General features: G+C 40.0%; 1 protein-coding gene across 1 annotated transcript in view; it reads right to left on the bottom strand.

Annotated features, from left to right (window-relative positions):
* Nucleotides 1-20,352, bottom strand: part of PIK3C2G (phosphatidylinositol-4-phosphate 3-kinase catalytic subunit type 2 gamma) — a gene marked incomplete at its 5' end in the record, with an annotated part of 318,729 nt that overhangs the window by 49,121 nt on the left and 249,256 nt on the right. The window contains 1 exon segment of the mRNA XM_081248761.1: nt 4,174-4,249. Coding sequence (XP_081104887.1) covers nt 4,174-4,249 — 76 coding nt within the window.

The following is a 20,352-nucleotide window of genomic DNA, read 5'->3' as shown; positions in this document are numbered from 1 at the left end:
GTGCCTGCACAGTCAGTGCAGCAGAGGCAGCTTGGACCTCTGCTGTGGCCGACACAGGCTGACAGCCTGCGTGGACCCCCTTGCTTCAACATTCCCTCACTCTGGGGCAAGGGTTCCAGTGTGGGGCTAGGGGAAAACCCACACTTAAAGGCACCTGTAATTTATTTTCACACTCGACTCCAGCTTTAAGACCCTCCATTTCCAGTCCACCCTCTACCAAGGGGGTAGCTGTCAGCACACCCTGAGGAAAGATGTGATTTGTATCCATGTCAAATCCAGCTCTCCCACTAAAGGCACTGGGCACATACAGTATGTATAGGGATGTTCCCATATAGGATAGCTAGTGGGAAGCAGCCGCATAGCACAGGGAGATCAGCCTGGTGCTTTGTGTCCACCTAGAGGGGTGGGATAGGGAGGGTGGGTGGGAGACGCAAGAGGGAGGAGGTATGGGGATATATGTATACGTATAGCTGATACACTTTGTTATACAACAGAAACTAACACACCATTGTAAAGCAATTATACTCCAATAAAGATGTTAAAAAAAAATGATGGGGAGGACTTCCCTGGTGGCGCAGTGCTTAAGAATCTGCCTGCCGGTGCAGGGGACACGGGTTCAAGCCCTGGTCCTGGAAGATCCCAAATGCTGGGGAGCAACTACGCCTGTGCACCATAACTACTGAACCTGCACTCTATAGCCCGCGAGCCACAACTACTGAGCCTGCGTGCCACAACTACTGAAGTTCACGCACCTAGAGCCCCTGCTCTGCAACAAGAGAAGCTACTGCAATGAGAAGCCCGTGCACTACAACGAAGAATAGCCCCTGCTTGCTGCAACTAGAGAAAGCCCATGCACAGCAACGAAGACTCAACGAAGCCAAAATATAAATAAATAAATACATTTAAATAAATAAATAAATAAATAAATAAATATGTGACAAGTAGCAAAAACTTCCTTATTAAAAAAAAAAAAGGGGCCTCCCTGGTGGCGCAGTGGTTGAGAGTCCGCCTGCCGATGCAGGGGATACGGGTTCGTGCCCCGGTCTGGGAGGATCCCATATGCCGCGGAGCGGCTGGGCCCGTGAGCCATGGCCGCTGGGCCTGCGCGTCCGGAGCCTGTGCTCCGCAACGGGAGAGGCCACAACAGTGAGAGGCCCGCATACCGCAAAAAGAAAAAAAAAAAAAAAAAAAAAAAAAAGATGGGGAAGGTGGAACAGGAGTCAAGTGATCTAGGCAGAGAAAATTGAATCTGTGAGGTACTGAGGATCTTGTCTTAGTTGAAAAACTGAAAAAAGATAGGAATCAAGATGGGGAAGGATCTGATATTAGACTGGGAAGGGAAATCTGTGGGTGCCAGATTCTGCTATGATGCATCAGGAGGATTTTGGTCTTTTTCCAAAGAGCTGGGCACGCTACATAATTTATGGGGCTCAGTGAAATAAAAATGCAAAATGAAGGGGCTTCCCTGGTGGCGCAGTGGTTGAGAGTCCGCCTGCCGATGCAGGGGACACGGGTTCGTGCCCCGGTCCGGGAAGATCCCACATGCCGCGGAGCGGCTGGGCCCGTGAGCCATGGCCGCTGAGCCTGCGTGTCCGGAGCCTATGCTCCGCAACGGGAGAGGCCACAACAGTGAGAGGCCCGTGTACCACCAAAAAAAAAAAAAAAAAAAAAATGCAAACTGAAAATTCAGAGCCCTTTTTACAGAAATTATTAAGCATTTCAGTACAGTGACCGCAGGATTGTTCTAAGCACCGTGCTTTGTATGACTGCATAGGTTACAAGCCCATGATGTTGCCCCTGCCTAAAGGCAATGAGAAGCCAAGGAAAAGGGTTAAGTAGAGGAGAGAAGTGATTAGCTGGCACTTGAAAAAGATAAATTCTTCTGTTGTTCTACCAAGGCACATTAAGTTAGTGAGTAAAGGCAAAGGAATATGAATATCTCCCAGATGCAGGACTATAAGTGATTTCTAATATGATCTTTATAAGTCATGTGCCTAGATACATAGGTGTCCAGAATCCACTCTCAATCCATTAGTTGCGGTAGTAAAATGGTAAAGTCTGGGATTTTTGCTTAAGGTCATCCTATTTAAACCATTATTTAAATACACTTGAATAATTTTATCCTCGAATCATTTAACAACATAAGCTCAAAGTTTCAACTAGTTGACAAGAATTATGCTTAAAATAATATTGTGCTTCTTGTTTAGAATCAACTGATATTCTGTGACAAAAGTATTAACATTAAGAATTGAGAAGTATGAAAGAGGAAATAATTTAAAGCATACAAGAAGGAACAACTTCCTGCTAATCCTTGTTTGTTGTAACGATTTGCATATCCTGCTTAGAAGGTGTGTTCTGTTGTTTTAAGATAACAAGCTGTATTTCATAGGCAGCCTGTATTTAAAAATATTGAGAATCAAATCTTTTTGCTCATTACCACTGATGAAACAAATCCTGAGTATTGTATGATATAGTAAGATATAAGCAAACCAGAAAAAAAAGAATTCTCAAGCAACTATTTTAGTTTTTACGATAAGAATCCTAAATTTTTTGTGTGTATGTATTTTAAAACACCTTATAATAATCACCAAATTTAAACACTTGGTAGTGATCCACAGTTTACTTTTTGAAACACAGAGGAAGAATTTTCTTTAAGGCCTTTAATGACAAAATAGAGGCCAATCTAGTAGCTTTTTCTTAAAGTTTGACATCTCTAGAAATTGGCAACTTTATTATTATTGGTTTTTTTAACCTGTTTAATGCAAGTTTATAAATATTGATTGTGAAAATCTCCCCAGCTAATACTATTTTTTTAAAGATATTTGTTGTATAATTTGTAAATTATGACAATAAAAATATTTTATATTGTGGGCATAATTCTTCTTTAGATACATGCTATAAAATGTAAGAAATTACTTTACTTAATATTGTTTATGGTTTGACTATATAAAGCATCTTAGAGAGTAACGTTACATGAGTAAAATGTGGGGAATAACAGTGGTACAATTCTCATATATTAAATTAGGATTTGTTAGTATAGAGCAATGCATAATGGGGAAGTGAGTCCTTGATTTAAAGTTACTCTCAGTCTAACAGGAGAAACAAGGCAGACACAAAAATAAATATGTAACAATAAACAGTCACACTATAAGACCTGACCTGGCTGTACAGAACTGTACACCTGAGGGTTAAATATCTAGGATGTCAGATACAGGCAGAGGTAATGAGCAGATGGGCCTAATCTTAAAGGCAGAGAATCGGAAGGTGGATGTGGATAAAACTCAGACTGGGAGCTGCAAAGGAAAGGGGGGTAAGCCCTAGCAAACTATGGGTTTGCAAATCTTACGTGAGATAAAAACCAGTATCAGTGTTAGATGGCCACTGGCAATGGAATTATATTACGAATGCTTAAGATTGATAGGACATTCTAATATTTTAACGGCTGAGATGCTCTTGGCTTCACATAAGAGAAAACTAGAGATAACTTAAGCAAAAATGGAGATGAACAAATGGGTAAAGACCCATCCCCAAGCATGGAATTTAACCTAGGCCTCTCAAAAGAATAAGTAATATTTTAAACTGTCAAAAAAAAAAAAGATTGATAGGACATTCAAAAAGAGTCTCTGCCAATCTAGGTGAGATGCTAGAAAAATTAATTAGAATTAACATATATTTGGCAGAGAATAGGGTGGATAATTGTGCTGGTCTAGTTTGGGATCCTGGTAATAAAAGAATTCATGAGGGAGGTGGAATAATTATTGAGCTTTAAAAGATAAGAGTGAAACTGCTAGATAACTCATGATCATTATTATTGCCTAATATTTATTTTTGTTGCTTCCAAATATGTTGAGTAAACTGTAAGACTTACCTGCAGGGGAAAACAGGACTTCTGCCTCTGAAATGCAATTCCATCTCAATGCACAATTAGTTGAAATGAGTTAATAGTGTGATACCATGTAGTTATTATAATTGGACAAATATATCTGGGTTTAATTTAACTTGATAGACATATTCTAAGGAGTTAAAAAGTTTTGAAGTGGTTAGAAAAGACTCTTAAGGCCTTATTCTTAAAAAGAGATTTTAATTTGAAAAATAAAAAATTATAGTTATGATTTTTTTTACAATTATATTGAAACAATAATTGCACATAGAAATAATGATAAAATTACTTGCCTAAGTCCACAGGTGATGATTCTTCCATTGTTTGTTCCACAGGCTCAGAGAGGAAAAAACTAAGTACACAATCACTCTGAAAAATAAGGCAAAATAAAATATTTTTTCATATCTTACATTTATTTATTGTTCCTGTTCCCTAGTATTTAAAAACATTGACCCTAATATATAATGTTTATAGATACCTGTTTTATTTATAGATATATCTATATTTACAGATTCCATAAATAGAAAAAAATATACTGGGAAGTTTATTAAGTCAATGCTATAATTTTACACCAAGTTAAACTTAACTTTCATGAGATTAGATATCTGGTTATTTGATATTTCTTTAAGAGGCTCAGGTGTGCTCTGTTTTTAGAGCTCACCATATGTTTATATTCTTGAACTTTACAATTATGCATGAATCTCACACCTCCTTTTTCTAGAAAATGTGTACCACTGGACAAAAGCTTTTGAAGAAAAATTACTCTCAGTAGGACACAAGTACTCAGTGAAAACTCATTACTCCTCAAGGTTCAATTCTAGAAATGCTCACTAATTACTGACTACACCAATGCCATAGAGGAATGTTAGGGGATATTTAGAAACAGAAAGATGCAAAAGGTGACCCCTCTTTAGAACACAATCTAGTGGAGGAAACAGATTGTATTGAATGCTTTAATAGAAATTCTAGCTCTGTTTAATTTTAGAACAAAGAAGTGAGTGTGCTTCTCTTTTAAACTGAGATTGTCACAAACAAACTGACATTTTTTTTTTTTTTTTTTTTTTTGCTGTACGCGGGCCTCTCACTGCTGTGGCCTCTCCCGTTGCGGAGCACAGGCTCCGGACACACAGGCTCCGCGGCCATGGCTCGCGGGCCCAGCCGCTCCGCGGCATGTGGGATCTTCCGGGATAGGGGCACGAACCCGTGTCCCCTGCATCGGCAGGCGGACTCTCAACCACTGCGCCACCAGGGAAGCCCAAACAAACTGACATTTAACCTGGGCTCCAAATGAATGGGCTAACTGGTGAATCAGAATAACTTTTCCTTAGTGACACGGACACACATTTTGTTTTAAGCCATTATATGACCAAAGCAGCCCTTCCTATATTATTATCTGAAGGGTACCACTAAATAATTGATTATTTCTTTTGACTATCATAAAGTGATGCCATAGTACCTGCAAAGCTGCCTGACATTCTACCCAGTTAGCCTTCATTCTGTGCAATGGCCTTTAAAACCTCTTCCAGAAACTTAAACTTCCAACTCTGACTCCTTCTTTGCTGATGATTTTGTCCCCACTCTAGAGAAAATAAAAGGCAGATGGAAACTCCTATATTTCCTGCTACAAAATCTACAGCTGCACAAAGCCACTTTTTCTCTTTTTTTCTGCTACACAGGAAGAAGTGTCTCTCTTCTCATCTATTATAAGTTGAATTCTACCCTCTGAAAATTTATATGTTGAAGTCCTAACCCACAGTAGCTCAGAATGTGATCTTATTTGGAAATAGGGTAATCGCAGATGTAATTAGTTAAGTTAGGTTGAGGTCATACTGGTGGAGGGTGGACCTCTAATCCAATATAAAAAGGGAAAATTTAGACACATTCATGTAGCAAAGATGATGTGAAGAGACATAGGGAAGAGATGGCCATCTACCATCTGTAAGCCATGGACAGAGGCCTGAAATAGAATTTTCTTCACAGCAGTCAGACGGAACCAACCCTGTCGACACCTTGATTTCAGGCTTCCAGCTTCCAGAACTGTGAGACAACGCATTTCTGTTGTTTACGTCACCCAGTTTGTGGTACTTTGCTATGGCAGCCCTAACAAACTAAGACATCATCCAATGCTGATCACGTCTGTGTCCTAGATTCTATTCCTTCCTCCTCAAGAACCTTGTAGAATATCCCAATCTATACTTTAGTGTCTTTTTCTTCCTCCCTTCCTTCCTCCCCTTCTCTCTTTCTTTCCTTCCTTCCTGCCTCCCTTCCTTCTTTTTCTTTTTTCTTCCTTCCTTCCTTCCTTCCTTCATCCTTCCTTCCTTTTCTTTTTCTTCCTCCCTTCTTTCCTTCCTTCCTCCCTCCCTCCCTCCAATATCAAGTGTGGCCAACTCTCTCCATTTTAACAACTAACAAACAGATGACTCAAACCACACAAAGTACACTCACACAAAAATAATGTCACTAGTGCTCCTTTCAAGTCCTATTATTTTTTTCCTCTTTGACACAAACTTATGGAAAGAGTTGTCAGCACTCACACTGGTTCCTCTTCTTCAACTTTCACTCACTTTATGACCTATCACACTCAGGTTTCTGTCATTAATCGTCCTCTGAAAATGCTCTTACAATCATTTCTTTTTTCTTTTTTTTATTATTAGTTTCTGCTTTATAACAAAGTGAATCAGTCATACATATACATCTGTTTCCACATCCCTTCCCTCTTGCATCCCCCTCACTCCCACCCTCCCTATCCCACCCCTCCAGGCGGTCACAAAGCACCGAGCTGATCTCCCTGTGCTATGCGGCTGCTTCCCACTAGCTATCTACCTTAGTTTGGTACTGTCCATGCCTCTCTCTCGCTTTGTCACAGCTTACCCTACCCCCCTCCCCATATCCTCAAGTCCATTCTCAAGTAGGTCTGTGTCTTTATTCCTGTTTTACCCCTAGGTTCTTCATGACCTTTTTTTTTCTTAGATTCCATATATATGTGTTAGCATACGGTATTTGTCTTTCTCTTTCTGACTTACTTCACTCTGTATGACAGACTCTAGGTCTATCCACTTCATTACAAATAGCTCAGTTTCGTTTCTTTTTATGGCTGAGTAATATTCCATTGTATATATGTGCCACATCTTCTTTATCCATTCATCCGATGATGGACACTTAGGTTGTTTCCAGCTCCGGGTTATTGTGAATAGAGCTGCAATGAACATTTTGGTACATGTCTCTTTTTGAATTATGGTTTTCTCAGGGTATATGCCTAGTAGTGGGATTGCTGGGTCATATGGTAGTTCTATTTTTAGTTTTTTAAGGAACCTCCATACTGTTCTCCATAGTGGTTGTACCAATTCACATTCCCACCAGCAGTGCAAGAGTGTTCCCTTTTCTCCACACCCTCTCCAGCATTTATTGTTTCTAGATTTTTTGATGATGGCCATTCTGACTGATGTGAGATGATATCTCATTGTAGTTTTGATTTGCATTTCTCTAATGATTAATGATGTTGAGCATTCTTTCATGTGTTTGTTGGCAGTCTGTATATCTTCTTTGGAGAAATGTCTATTTAAGTCTTCTGCCCATTTTTGGATTGTGTTGTTTGTTTTTTTGCTACTGAGCTGGATGAGCTGCTTGTAAAGTTTGGAGATTAATCCTTTGTCAGTTGCTTCATTTGCAAATATTTTCTCCCATTCTGAGGGTTGTCTTTTGGTCTTGTTTATGGTTTCCTTTGCTGTGCAAAAGCTTTGAAGTTTCATTAGGTCCCATTTGTTTATTTTTGTTTTTATTTCCATTTCTCTAGGAGGTGGGTCCAAAAGGATCTTGCTGTGATTTATGTCATAGAGTGTTCTGCCTATGTTTTCCTCTAAGAGTTTGATAGTGTCTGGCCTTACATTTAGGTCTTTAATCCATTTTGAGCTTATTTTTGTGTATGGTGTTAGGGAGTGATCTAATCTCATACTTTTACATGTCCCTGTCCAGTTTTCCCAGCACCACTTATTGAAGAGGCTGTCCTTTCTCCACTGTACATTCCTGCCTCCTTTATCAAAGATAAGTTGACCATACGTGCGTGGGTTTATCTCTGGGCTTTCTATCCTGTTCCATTGATGTATCATTCTCTTTTTGTGCCAGTACCACACTGTCTTGATTACTGTAGCTTTGTAGTATAGTCTGAAGTCAGGAAGCCTGATTCCTCCAGCTCCGTTTTTCATTCTCAAGATTGCTTTGGCTATTTGGGGTCTTTTGTTTTTCCAAACAAATTTTGAAATTTTTTGTTCTAGTTCTGTGAAAAATGCCAGTGGTAGTTTGATAGGGATTGCATTGAATCTGTAGATTGCTTTGGGTAGTAGAGTCATTTTCACAATATTGATTCTTCCAATCCAGGAGCATGGTATATCTCTCCATCTATTTGTATCATCTTTAATTTCTTTCATCAGTGTCTTATAATTTTCTGCATACAGGTCTTTTGTCTCCTTAGGTAGGTTTATTCCTTGATATTTTATTCTTTTGGTTGCAATGGTAAATGGGAGTGTTTTCTTAATTTCACTTTCAGATTTTTCATCATTAGTGTAGAGGAATGCCAGAGATTTCTGTGCATTAATTTTGTATCCTGCTACTTTACCAAATTCATTGATTAGCTCTAGTAGTTTTCTGGTAGCATCTTTAGGATTCTCTATGTATAGTATCATGTCATCTGCAAACAGTGACAGCTTTACTTCTTCTTTTCCAATTTGGATTCCTTTTATTTCCTTTTCTTCTCTGATTGCTGTGGCTAAAACTTCCAAAACTATGTTGAATAAGAGTGCTGAGAGTGGGCAGCCTTGTCTTGTTCCTGATCTTAGTGGAAATGGTTTCAGTTTTTCACCACTGAGGACGATGTTGGCTGTGGGTTTGTCATATATGGCCTTTATTATGTTGAGGAAAGTTCCCCCTCTATGCCTACTTTCTGCAGGGTTTTTATCATAAATGGGTGTTGAATTTTGTTGAAAGCTTTCTCTGCATCTATTGAGATGATCATATGGTTTTTCTCCTTCAATTTGTTAATATGGTGTATCACATTGATTGATTTGCATATATTGAAGAATCCTTGCATTCCTGGAATAAACCTCACTTGATCATGGTGTATGATCCTTTTAATGAGCTAGTGGATTCTGTTTGCTAGTATTTTGTTGAGGATTTTTGCATCTATGTTCATCAGTGATATTGACCTGTAGTTTTCTTTCTTTGTGACATCCTTTTCTGGTTTTGGTATCAGGGTGATGGTGGCCTTGCAGAATGAGTTTGGAAGTGTTCCTCCCTATGCTATATTTTGGAAGAGTTTGAGAAGGATAGGTGTTAGCTCTTTTCTAAATGTTTGATAGAATTCGCCTGTGAAGCCATCTGGTCCTGGGCTTTTGTTTGTTGGAAGATTTTTAATCACAGTCTCAATTTCAGTGCTTGTGATTGGTCTATTCATATTTTCTATTTCTTCCTGATTCAGTCTTGGCAGGTTGTGCATTTCTAAGAATTTGTCCATTTCTTCCAGGTTGTCCATTTTATTGGCATGGAGTTGCTTGTAGTAATCTCTCATGATCTTTTGTATTTCTGCAGTGTCAGTTGTTACTTCTCCTTTTTCATTTATATTTCTATTGATTTGAGTCTTCTCCCTTTTTTTCTTGATGAGTCTGGCTAGTGGTTTATCTTCTCAAAGAACCAGCTTTTAGTTTTATTGATCTTTGCTATCGTTTCCTTCATTTCTTTTTCATTTATTTCTGATGTGATCTTTATGATTTCTTTCCTTCTGCTAACTTTGGGGGTTTTTTGTTCTTCTTTCTCTAATTGCTTTAGGTGCAGGGTCAGATTGTTTACTCGAGATGTTTCCTGTTTCTTAAGGTAGGATTGTATTGCTATAAACTTCCCCCTTAGAACTGCTTTTGCTGCGTCCCATAGGTTTTGGGTCGTCATGTCTCCATTGTCATTTGTTTCTAGGTATTTTTTTATTTCCTCTTCGATTTCTTCAGTGATCACTTCGTTATTAAGTAGTGTATTGTTTAGCCTCAATGTGTTTGTATTTTTTACAGACCTTTTCCTATAATTGATGTCTAGTCTCATAGCATTGTAGTTGGAAAAGATACTTGATACAATTTCAATTTTCTTAAATTTACCAAGGCTTGATTAGTGACCCAAGATATGATCTATCCTGGAAATGTTCCATGAGCACTTGAGAAAAATGTGTATTCTGTTGTTTTTGGATGGAATGCCCTATAAATATCAATTAAGTCCATCTTGTTTAATGTATCATTTAAAGCTTGTGTTTCCTTATTTATTTTCATTTTGGATGATCTGTCCATTGGTGAAAGTGGGGTGTTGAAGTCCCCTACTATGAGTGTGTTACTGTCGATTTCCCTTTTTATGGCTGTTAGTATTTCCCTTATGTATTGAGGTGCTCCTATGTTGGGTGCATAAATATTTACAATTGTTATATCTTCTTCTTGGATCGATCCCTTGATCATTATGTAGTGTCCTTCTTTGTCTCTTCTAATAGTCTTTATTTTAAAGTCTATTTTGTCTGATCTGAGAATTGCTACTCCAGCTTTCTTTTGATTTCCATTTGCATGGAATACCTTTTTCCATCCCCTTACTTTCAATCTCTATGTGTCTCTAGGTCTGAAGTGGGTCTCTTGTAGACAGCATATATATGGGTCTTGTTTTTGTATCCATTCAGCCAATCTGTGTCTTTTGGTGGGAGCATTTAGTCCATTTACATTTAAGTTATTTTTTGATATGTATGTTCCTATTCCCATTCCTTCATTGTTTTGGGTTCGTTATTGTAGGTATTTTCCTTCTGTTGTGTTTCTTGCCTAGAGAAGTTCCTTTAGCATTTGTTGTAAAGCTGGTTTGGTGGTGCTGAACTCTCTCAGCTTTTGCTTGTCTGTAAAGGTTTTAATTTCTCCATCAAATCTGAATGAGATCCTTGCTGGGTAGAGTAATCTTGGTTGCAGGTTTTTCTCCTTCATCACTTTAAATATGTCCTGCCACTCCCTTCTGGCTTGTAGAGTTTCTGCTGAGAGATCAGCTGTTAACCTGATGGGGATTCCCTTGTGTGTTAGTTGTTGTTTTTCCCTTGCTGCTTTTAATATGTTTTCTTTGTGTTTAATTTTGATAGTTTGATTAATATGTGTCTTTGCATATTTCTCCTTGGATTTATTCTGTATGGGACTCTCTGTGCCTCCTGGACTTGATTAACTCTTTCCTTTCCCATATTAGGGACGTTTTCAACTGTAATCTCTTGAAATATTTTCTCAGTCCCTTTCTTTTTCTCTTCTTCTTCTGGAACCCCTATAATTCAAATGTTGGTTCATTTAATGTTGTCCCAGAGGTCTCTGAGACTGTCCTCAATTCTTTTCATTCTTTTTTCTTTATTCTGCTCTGCAGTAGTTATTTCCAGCATTTTATCTTCCACCTCACTTATCCGTTCTTCTGCCTCAGTTATTCTGCTATTGATCCCATCTAGAGTATTTTTCATTTCATTTATTGTGTTTTTAATCGTTGCTTGATTCATCTTTAGTTCTTCTAGGTCCTTGTTAACTGTTTCTTGCATTTTGTCTATTCTATTTCCAAGATTTTGGATCATCTTTACTATCATTATTCTGAATTCTTTTTCAGGTAGACTGCCTATTTCCTCTGCATTTGTTAGGTCTGATGGGTTTTTATCTTGCTCCTTCACCTGCTGTGTGTTTTTCTGTCTTCTCATTTTGCTTATCTTACTGTGTTTGGGGTCTCCTTTTTGCAGCCTGCAGGTTCGTAGTTCCCGTTGTTTTTGGTGTCTGTCCCCAGTGGCTAAGGTTGTTTCAGTGGGTTGTGTAGGCTTCCTGGTGGAGGGGACTAGTGCCTGTGTTCTGGTGGATGAGGCTTGATCTTGGCTGTCTGGTGGACAGGTCCACGTCTGGTGGTGTGTTTTAGGGTGCTTGTGGCCTTATTATGTTTTTAGGCAGCCTCTCTGCTAATGGGTGAGGTTGTGTTCCTGTCTTGCCAGTTACTTGGCATAGGGTGACCAGCACTGTAGCTTGCTGGTCGTTGAGTGAGGCTGGGTGCTGGTGTTGAGATGGAGATCTCTGGGAGATTTTCACTGCTTGATATTATGTGGAGCTGGGAGGTCTCTTGTGGACCAGTGTCCTGAAGTTGGCTCTCCCACTTCAGAGGCACAGCACTGACTCCTGGCTGCAGCACCAAAAGCCTTTCATCTACCCGGCTCAGAATAAAAGGGAGAAAAAGTAGAAAGAAAAAATTAGTAGAAGAAAGAAAGAGAGAAGGAAAGAAAGGAAGGAAGGAAGGAAGGAAGAAAGAAAGAAAAAGAAAGGAGGAAGGGAGGGAGGGAGGGAGGAAAGAAAAAGAAAGAAAAAGAAAGGAGGTAGGGAGGGAGGAAGGAAAGAAAGAAGGGAGGGAGGAAGGAAAGAAAGAAAGAAAGCAAAGCAAAGGAGGGGGGAGTGAGGGAGGGAGGGAGGGAGGAAGGAAAGAAAGAAAGAAAGAAAGAAAGAAAGAAAGAAAGAAAAAGAAAGGAGGGAGGGGGAAGGAGGGAGGGAGGAAGGGAAGGTAGGAAAAAGAGAAAGAAGATAAAGTAAAATAGAATAAAGTATGATAAAATATAAGTGTTATTAAAATTAAAAAGTAATTATTAAAAAAAATTTAAAAAAACGGACGGATAGAACCCTGGGACAAATGGTGGAAGCAAGGCTATACAGAAAAAATCTCACACAGAAGCATACACATACACATTCACAAAAAGAGAACAAGGGGGGAAAATCGTAAATCTTGCTCTCAAAGTCCACCTCCTCAATTTGGGAGAATTCGTTGTAAAAAGAGGAAAAGGGGAAAAAATCTTAAATCTTGTTCTCAAAGTCCACCTCCTCAATTTGGGATGATTCGTTGTCTATTCGTGTATTTCACAGATGCAGGGTACATCAAGTTGATTGTGGAGATTTAATCCGCTGCTTCTGAGGCTGCACAGAGAGATTTCCCTGTCTGTTCTTTTTTTTTTTTTTTTTTGGTGGTACGCGGGCCTCTCACTGTTGTGGCCTCTCTCGTTGCGGAGCACAGACTCCGGACGCGCAGGCCCAGCAGACATGGCTCGCGGGCCCAGCCGCTCTGCAGCATGTGGGATCCTCCTGGACAGGGGCACGAACCCGTGTCCCCTGCATCGGCAGTTGGACTCTCAACCACTGCGCCACCAGGGAAGCCCCTCCCTGTCTGTTCTTTGTTCTCATAGCTCCCGGGTCTCAGCTTTGGATTTGGCCCCGCCTCTGCATGTTGGTCCCCGGAGGGTGTCTTTCTTTGCTCAGACAGGACGGGGTTAAAGGAGCAGCTGATTCGGGGACTCTGGTTCACTCAGGCCGAGGGGAGGGAGGGGCACGGAGTGCGGGGCGAGCCTGCAGCGGCAGAGGCCGGCGTGACGTTGCACCAGCCTGAGGCGCGCCGTGCGCTCTCCTGGGGAAGCTGTCCCTAGATCCCGGGACCCTGGCAGTGGCGGGCTGCACAGGCTCCCCAGAAAGGGGGCGTGGACAGTGACCTGCGCTTGCACACGGGCCTCTTGGCGGCGGCAGCAGCAGCCCCAGCGTCCCACGCCCGTCTCTGGGGTCCGCGCTTTTAGCCGCGGCTCAAGCCCGTCTCTGGAGCTCCTTTAAGCAGCGCTCTTAATCCCCTCTCCTCGCGGACCAGGAAACAAAGAGGGAAGAAAAAGTCTCCTGCCTCTTCGGCAGCTCCAGACTTTTTCCCCGGACTCCCTCCGGGCTAGCCATGGCGCACTAACCCCTTCAGGCTCTCTTCCTGCCGCCAGCCCCAGTCCTCTCCCTGCGCTCTGACTGAAACCCGATACCCGAGCCTCAGCTTCCAGCACCCCCGCCCCGGCGGCCGAGCAGACAAGCCTCTCGGGCTCGTGAGTGCCTGTCGGCACCGATTCTCTGTGCGGGAACCTCTCCGCTTTGCCCTCCGCACCCCTGTGGCTGTGCTCTCCTCCGCTACTCCGAAGCTTTCCCCCTCCGCCACCTACAGTCTCCACCCGCGAAGGGGCTTCTAGTGTGTGGAAACCTTTCCTCCTTCACGGCTCCCTCCCACTGGTGCAGGTCCCGTCCCTATCCTTTTGTCTCTGTTTATTCTTTTTTCTTTTGCCCTACCCAGGTACGTGGGGAGTTTCTTGCCTTTTGGGGGGTCTGAGGTCTTCTGTCAGCGTTCAGTAGGTGTTCTGTAGGAGTTGTTCCACGTGTAGATGAATTTCTGATGTATCTGTGGGGAGGAAGGTAATCTCCACGTTTTACTCTTCCGCCATCTTCCCCCGGGACCTTCTGGTCTAGGAGAGTCTCCTGGAGAGGCGGGAGGTGGGCGGGCGCAGCAGCAGCGGCAGCGGCAGCGGCAGCGTTGCTCCTTCTACCACCCGGAAGCCGGTGCTGGAGGCGCAGTTAGCTCATTAGCGCCAACACCTGGCCCCAGCCAACAGCCTGCAGGTGTGCTGGGATGCCTCAGACCAAACAGCTAACTGGGCAGGGACACAGCCCCATCCATCAGCAGACAGGCTGCCTAAAGACTTCCTGAGTCCACAGCCTCCTCTAGACATAGCCTAGCCCTCCAGAGAGCCATCATTTCTCTTTTTAAGGTCATTTTCTCACCTAAATCCAATGGAGATTTTCTTGGCCCTTATATAACTACTCCATTTTTAGTGAAAAACTCTCTTTCACTTGCTTTCTTGATAGCAAGTTCTCCCAGTTTTTCTTCCATTTGTCCTGCCATCTCTTCTTAGACTTTTTTCAGGCTCCTTTTCCTTTTGCTAATAACTTAAATTCTAGCGTCCCTCACTTCTAGGCCCATCTCTCTCATTACTCTAACATGTCCTTTCCGTGTGATGCTATCCCTTTTGGTGCCTTCTATAATGATGCACAAGTCTAGACCCTTATCTCAGATCTATCTCTTGAGTCTCAGCCCTCTACATTAAAATGTCTTTTTATTGGCTTCCTTGACTGTTCTAAAGATAATTAAAACCCCCAAACTATACAACTACATGCATTTTCGTTCCCCTCAATTTGCTACTTCTTCCTGTATCCAGGCTCAAAATAATGTATATCGTTTTGGACTCTCCATTCTCCCTACCCCACACAAAAAGTTAAATGATAAGTCCTATTGATTTCACCTCCTAAATACCTCACTTATCCATTTCTTCCCTCCAGGTATACTGTCGTCTTCCTTGTTCTAGTATCATCACTTCTCACCTAAGTTACAGCAAGTGTTCCCGACTCTTATCTTGCTACCCTTTAATTCAGTTTATCCATCACACAATTATCTTTCAAAATAAAAATCTAATAATTAACTGCTTAAAACCCAGAAGTGACTCCCCATTGCTCTTAAGCAAAAAGATCAACTGCTTAACAAGGCTTGTAAGACCTTTCTTGAATGGGATCTTGCTCATTTCCCTATCTTCATCTCTCACCATTTCTCTTCTAGTGTATTAACTATAGTGAATTATATTTCCTGAAGTGTGTCATGCTCTTTTATCTCTCTGTTTTTCTACATGCTCTTTTCTCCATCCTTTCCACCTCTGTCCACCCATTTGCCCAAGTTTTATCACATTCTCTCTTCTCTACTCTTTTAGCCTAGTCAGTGAGATATCAAGAGCAGAGATCATTTACTCACTCATATTTAATATAGTATTTTTACTCAATAACTATTTATTAACAGAAACTGAGATCTGTCTTCAGATATAGAACACATTGGTCTTCTAATGCAAATATTTTTATCTATGTAGCAGTTTTATGCATCATTGTAATCTAGTTAATTTGCAATTTTTATCTCTACATATTGATCTCTTGTGAACTTGTATAATAATCTGTCCTCAAGAAATATATCCATCTTCAGGAAGCTGACCAAAGCAAGTTTTTTAGTTTGAAAGTCTGAAATCAAATTTCAGAATTTGTTGAAGGAAATTTGACCTTCTTTGGCTTTTGACAACCAGTCAATTATTATTCTCTGGCAACATTTTGACCTCACCTCCTAATGGTTATTAAACTTCAAGAGTAGGCAGAATATCTTCCCAATTAGTGTCTGAAATGTCACCAATAACTAATTATTCCCTTGTATTTACACTGTCATATCCTTGAAACCTACATTTGTAATTCCAGGTGTGGGTGACATGCTGAATACTAATTCCTTAATGTAGCAATATTGTTTTCATTCTTGAGGAAAAGCATGATCCAGTGTCAATGGAAGGAAGAAATCAATAAAAATGATTAAGAAGATAGAAAAAGTAGTATTGCTTGATTTCAAAATAATCAATTAAATTTTCTCCTCAGATTTGGTTTTACTTATGTACATGTATCCCACAGCTTTTTAGCACATTGCACTACAGGATAGTTTGGAGAATTATAGAAATGTTAGTGCTACAGTTGCTTTCACTGATAACCTGAACCAGTGTTTTCAGTTGGGTTTGTACTGACCACCAAGCAGTGTGGCTATATTTACTTGTGTAGGTTGTATACTGAGCAACTCTAGGGGTGCCATTTTTACATTGACTATAGATATAATCCTAGTCTGCAGGGCTTTCCATATGTAGAGCTGCCAGATATAACAAATAAAAACAGATGATGCCCATGCAATATTTTCAATATACTTACACTAAAAAAATTTATTTGTTTATCTCAAATTCAAAGTTAACTGGGCAGCCTGCATTTTATCAAGCTATCTGACAATTTGAGATGCTTAAAGATGTATGGGCACACTTTTGGCTGTCTCAATGACTGGAGGGTACAATTGGCAATTAATGAGCAGGGCCACTTATCTTAAATATTCTGAAATACCAACAATATTCTCTCATTATTAAGAATGTTGTTTTTCTGGGGACTTCCCTGGTGGTCCAGTGGCTTGCGCTCCCAATGCAGGGGGCCTGGGTTCGATCCCTGGTCAGGGAACTAGATCCTACATGCTGCAACTAAGACTTGGCACAGCCAAATAAGTAAATATTTTAAAAAAAGAATGTTGCTTTTCTGTTTAATTATTCAAATGGTAATAGTTTTCTGGAGGAAAAGCTCTGAAATTAACTACTTCATTCTAGAAATGAGAAAACTGAATACCAGATGGCATAAGTGGTTGACTGATTGAGATTAGTATCAAAAAAAGAATGTAGAGTGAATCAGTAAGCCCAGGCCCACCTGTGTTACCACTGCCAATGACCTACAGATGTGAAGAATACATATGGAGATAGGTTGGAGATGTGCCTAGAGAGAGTTTCATAGGAGTCCTAGAGCATACTGGTCTTCTGCACAAGCTTAAAGCTACTGGGACCTATTGATGAATTTTAAACAGAAAAACATCATGATCAGATATTTCTTAGAAAGTTGACAGTGCAGCATTGTGGAGCAAAGAAAAAACAGCAGTCAGCCTTGGAGAATGTCATCAGCAAAGCTCCTTATAAGCTCAACATATTATATTCTCTGAACAGTCCCTTCTGCTTTCCTTTTAAGTTTCTGAAATGGTAGTAGTGCTGTCTCACATTCCCTTTATAACCCTGGTCCTGGGGATGGAGTAGGTATCCTCCTTGCATCTCCTTGATCTTCCAATCTCCACACTTTCTTCCCGTATAAAAATGCCCTGCTTTGAATATCCATGTCTACTGACTATACAGCCCTCTCCCTCTTGTTGCATTTGTCTACTGATCTCTAGGTCACGGGCCTTCATTCCTACATTTTAAACCCTGGAACATTGTCATTTTCTCCAATAATACTTGTCATAATTCACACTTATTTTAACATTGACACAAAGCAACCTTCTTTATGGTAGATTCTTTGTTTTTAACTCATCTCATCCAATAATCTTGTTCTGCACCTTACTCCATCACTCACTCATGTTCTCTTGATCTTATCTGGATCAGTGACTGAAGTTCTTCTTGTCTTGATTTCTAGCCTCTGAGTCTACAGCCACCCGCTCCCTCCTTTTCTGCTCTCTTCCTCTAGTTATATAACTCGAACAATCTGTTGACCTTTTCACTGACCCTAACTCCTCTCATTATTCTCATATCCCTCCTTGGCCAATATGGATCTCACGGTCAATACTTAAAATAACTCTCTCGTATATTCCTTTTAACTCTTTTGACCGTTTCTCCCGTTATTCTATTATTCACTTGGCAAAAAACAAAAATGAAAACAACACAACTCTGGTTACTCTCTGCCAACTCTTCAACTGTAACAGGTGTGCTGAATGTTGCTGGAGAAAAGCACTCAACCGTGCTTACCGATCTTACTTTCACCTCATGCCCACTACCCACAAGTTGGTGCTCAATTTTCTGGCAATTTTTCACATCACTACCCCATTTATTCTTCCATTCACCTATAGGACTATTTAATACCCTAGCCTCACTCCTCAAAATGCCAACATGCTTTTCCTCTCTTTCAATCTGCTCAAGGCTGTCTTTTTTTTTTTTATTGGCTGCATTGTACGGGCTCGAGGGATCTCAATTCCCTGACCAGGGTTTGAACCCAGGCCATGGCAATGGAAGGGAATCTTAACCACTAGGTCACCAGGAACTCCTATGGCTGTCTTCTTGTTTACAGAAAAAACAGAAGCAGAAAAGAATTTCTATAAGCGCTCAATATCTATCATCTTACCTTACCTCTGCCATTTCATCCACTACATAGGTGGAATGCCTGTGCTTTAATTTGAGACTGATTTGGGCACTAGATCACATGCTCTCTTCTCTAGTCAAGGTCTTCGCTCTGGTATATGGCTAATTGCATCACCAATTTTTGTTTCTTCAGTGGATTTTCCTACCAGCATACACATATGCTATAATTCATTTCAGTAAACAAAATTCTTGACTTACATTTCCCTGCACACTGTTTTTTTCTTATTCATCTTTAGTAAAGATTCTTCAAGGATTGTTTTCCACTTTCTATCCCAAATTTCTCTCTTCACATTCTCTTTTGAATCCATTCTAATAAGGTTTTTGTTCCCAGCACTCTCATCAAACTGTTTTTGTTAAATTCACCAATGATATCCATTCTGCTAAATCCAGTGGTCAATTCTCAATTTTTGACCCATTAGTAGCATTTGAAACAGCTTGTCATTCCTTCTTCTTTGAAATAATTTCTTATCTTGGATTTCAGGCAACACGTTCTTTTTTTTTTTTAATTAATTACCTCCACGAGTCATTTATTTATTTGGCTGCAGCACATGGCATGCAGGATCTTAGTTCTCTGACCAGGGATTGAACCTGTGCCCCCTGCAGTGAAGTGTGGAGTTCTAACCACTGGACCACCAGGGAATTCCCAGGCACCATATTCTTTTGGTTTCCAACAGATTGCTCTTTCTCAGTCTCTTTTGTTGATTCTCTTCCATCTTCTCAAACTTTAAAGTTGGTGTGCTGCATGGTCTCGTATTCAGACCTCTTCTCTTTTATATTTACATTTTCTTCCTAAGTAACATCCAGTCTCATGGCAATGAAAACCAATTATTAATTGAAACTCCAATATTTATATTTCCAGCCTCTCTTTTCCCCTCAACTCAAGACATTCAACTTTCCACTTGACATCTCTACTTATGTCTCCCAGGCAACTCAAACTTAATATATTTTGATCCAAGCTCCTGAAAACCCTCATTCCGCACTGCTCTTACTACAGTTTTCTCCATCCATCACAGCAAACATTCAACCAATGCAAGCTTGTATGGCCATAAAGGTGGGTTGGTGGCCTGCACTTATTCTGATTAATCAGTTCCTGTGCCCTAACAGTTGTTAAATATTTGGAACATCCCTCCTATGTAAAACATTATATATTTGGTGAATAAATTAATACACGGTTGGTATTTGTCTTAAGGACTCTGAAGTTATTGGACTTTGATATCAATGATCTATGTAAACACATTAGATTATATTAAACACTCTATGAGGTTATACATATACATTTTTTTGCTAGAGTAGATGTTTATCTAACTAATATAGGATTCTTAGTGTCTAATAATGTGTTCTTAAATTAGAAATTCAGTCAATAACTAGCAAACTTGAAGCCAAGTGAGCAATTTTAAATCAAAATCTGCATCAGCTTATATTTTAAATTCAGAGCTCACATTAATATTTTGTTTACTATTTATATCATTAAGTCATTGGTAATTTAAAATCATTGATTTTTTGAGACAGTTGATCAATTCAAAGTTGCTCAAAACCTAAGTGTTTTTCCAGTATCCTATGAACATATTCTTATTCTCAGACTACAGAGAGTTAAAGTCCTTGCAAAGATCAGAAGTGATGTAATATAACACTGAGATCATTTTTTTCTGTCTTTAAAATAACACATTAAGAATTCCCATTTATTAACAGACCAGCCAACATCTAGAACTGACTGCAAGATTTAATTTCAGTGAGTTAAAACAATAAGCTAAATCTCTCTCAAACTCCATGAAGCACCGTAAAAATGTGAATTTAAAAATGAATTCCCATAAGCGTTTTAAATCAAAGTTGAAGAGTAATTGTATTT

The sequence above is a fragment of the Mesoplodon bidens genome (assembly GCF_964165515.1).
Source record: "Mesoplodon bidens genome assembly, chromosome: 11".
In the NCBI taxonomy this organism is placed as follows: domain Eukaryota; kingdom Metazoa; phylum Chordata; class Mammalia; order Artiodactyla; family Ziphiidae; genus Mesoplodon; species Mesoplodon bidens.
Note: the sequence above shows the minus strand (reverse complement) of the source record. Positions and strands in the feature narration are given on the sequence as shown.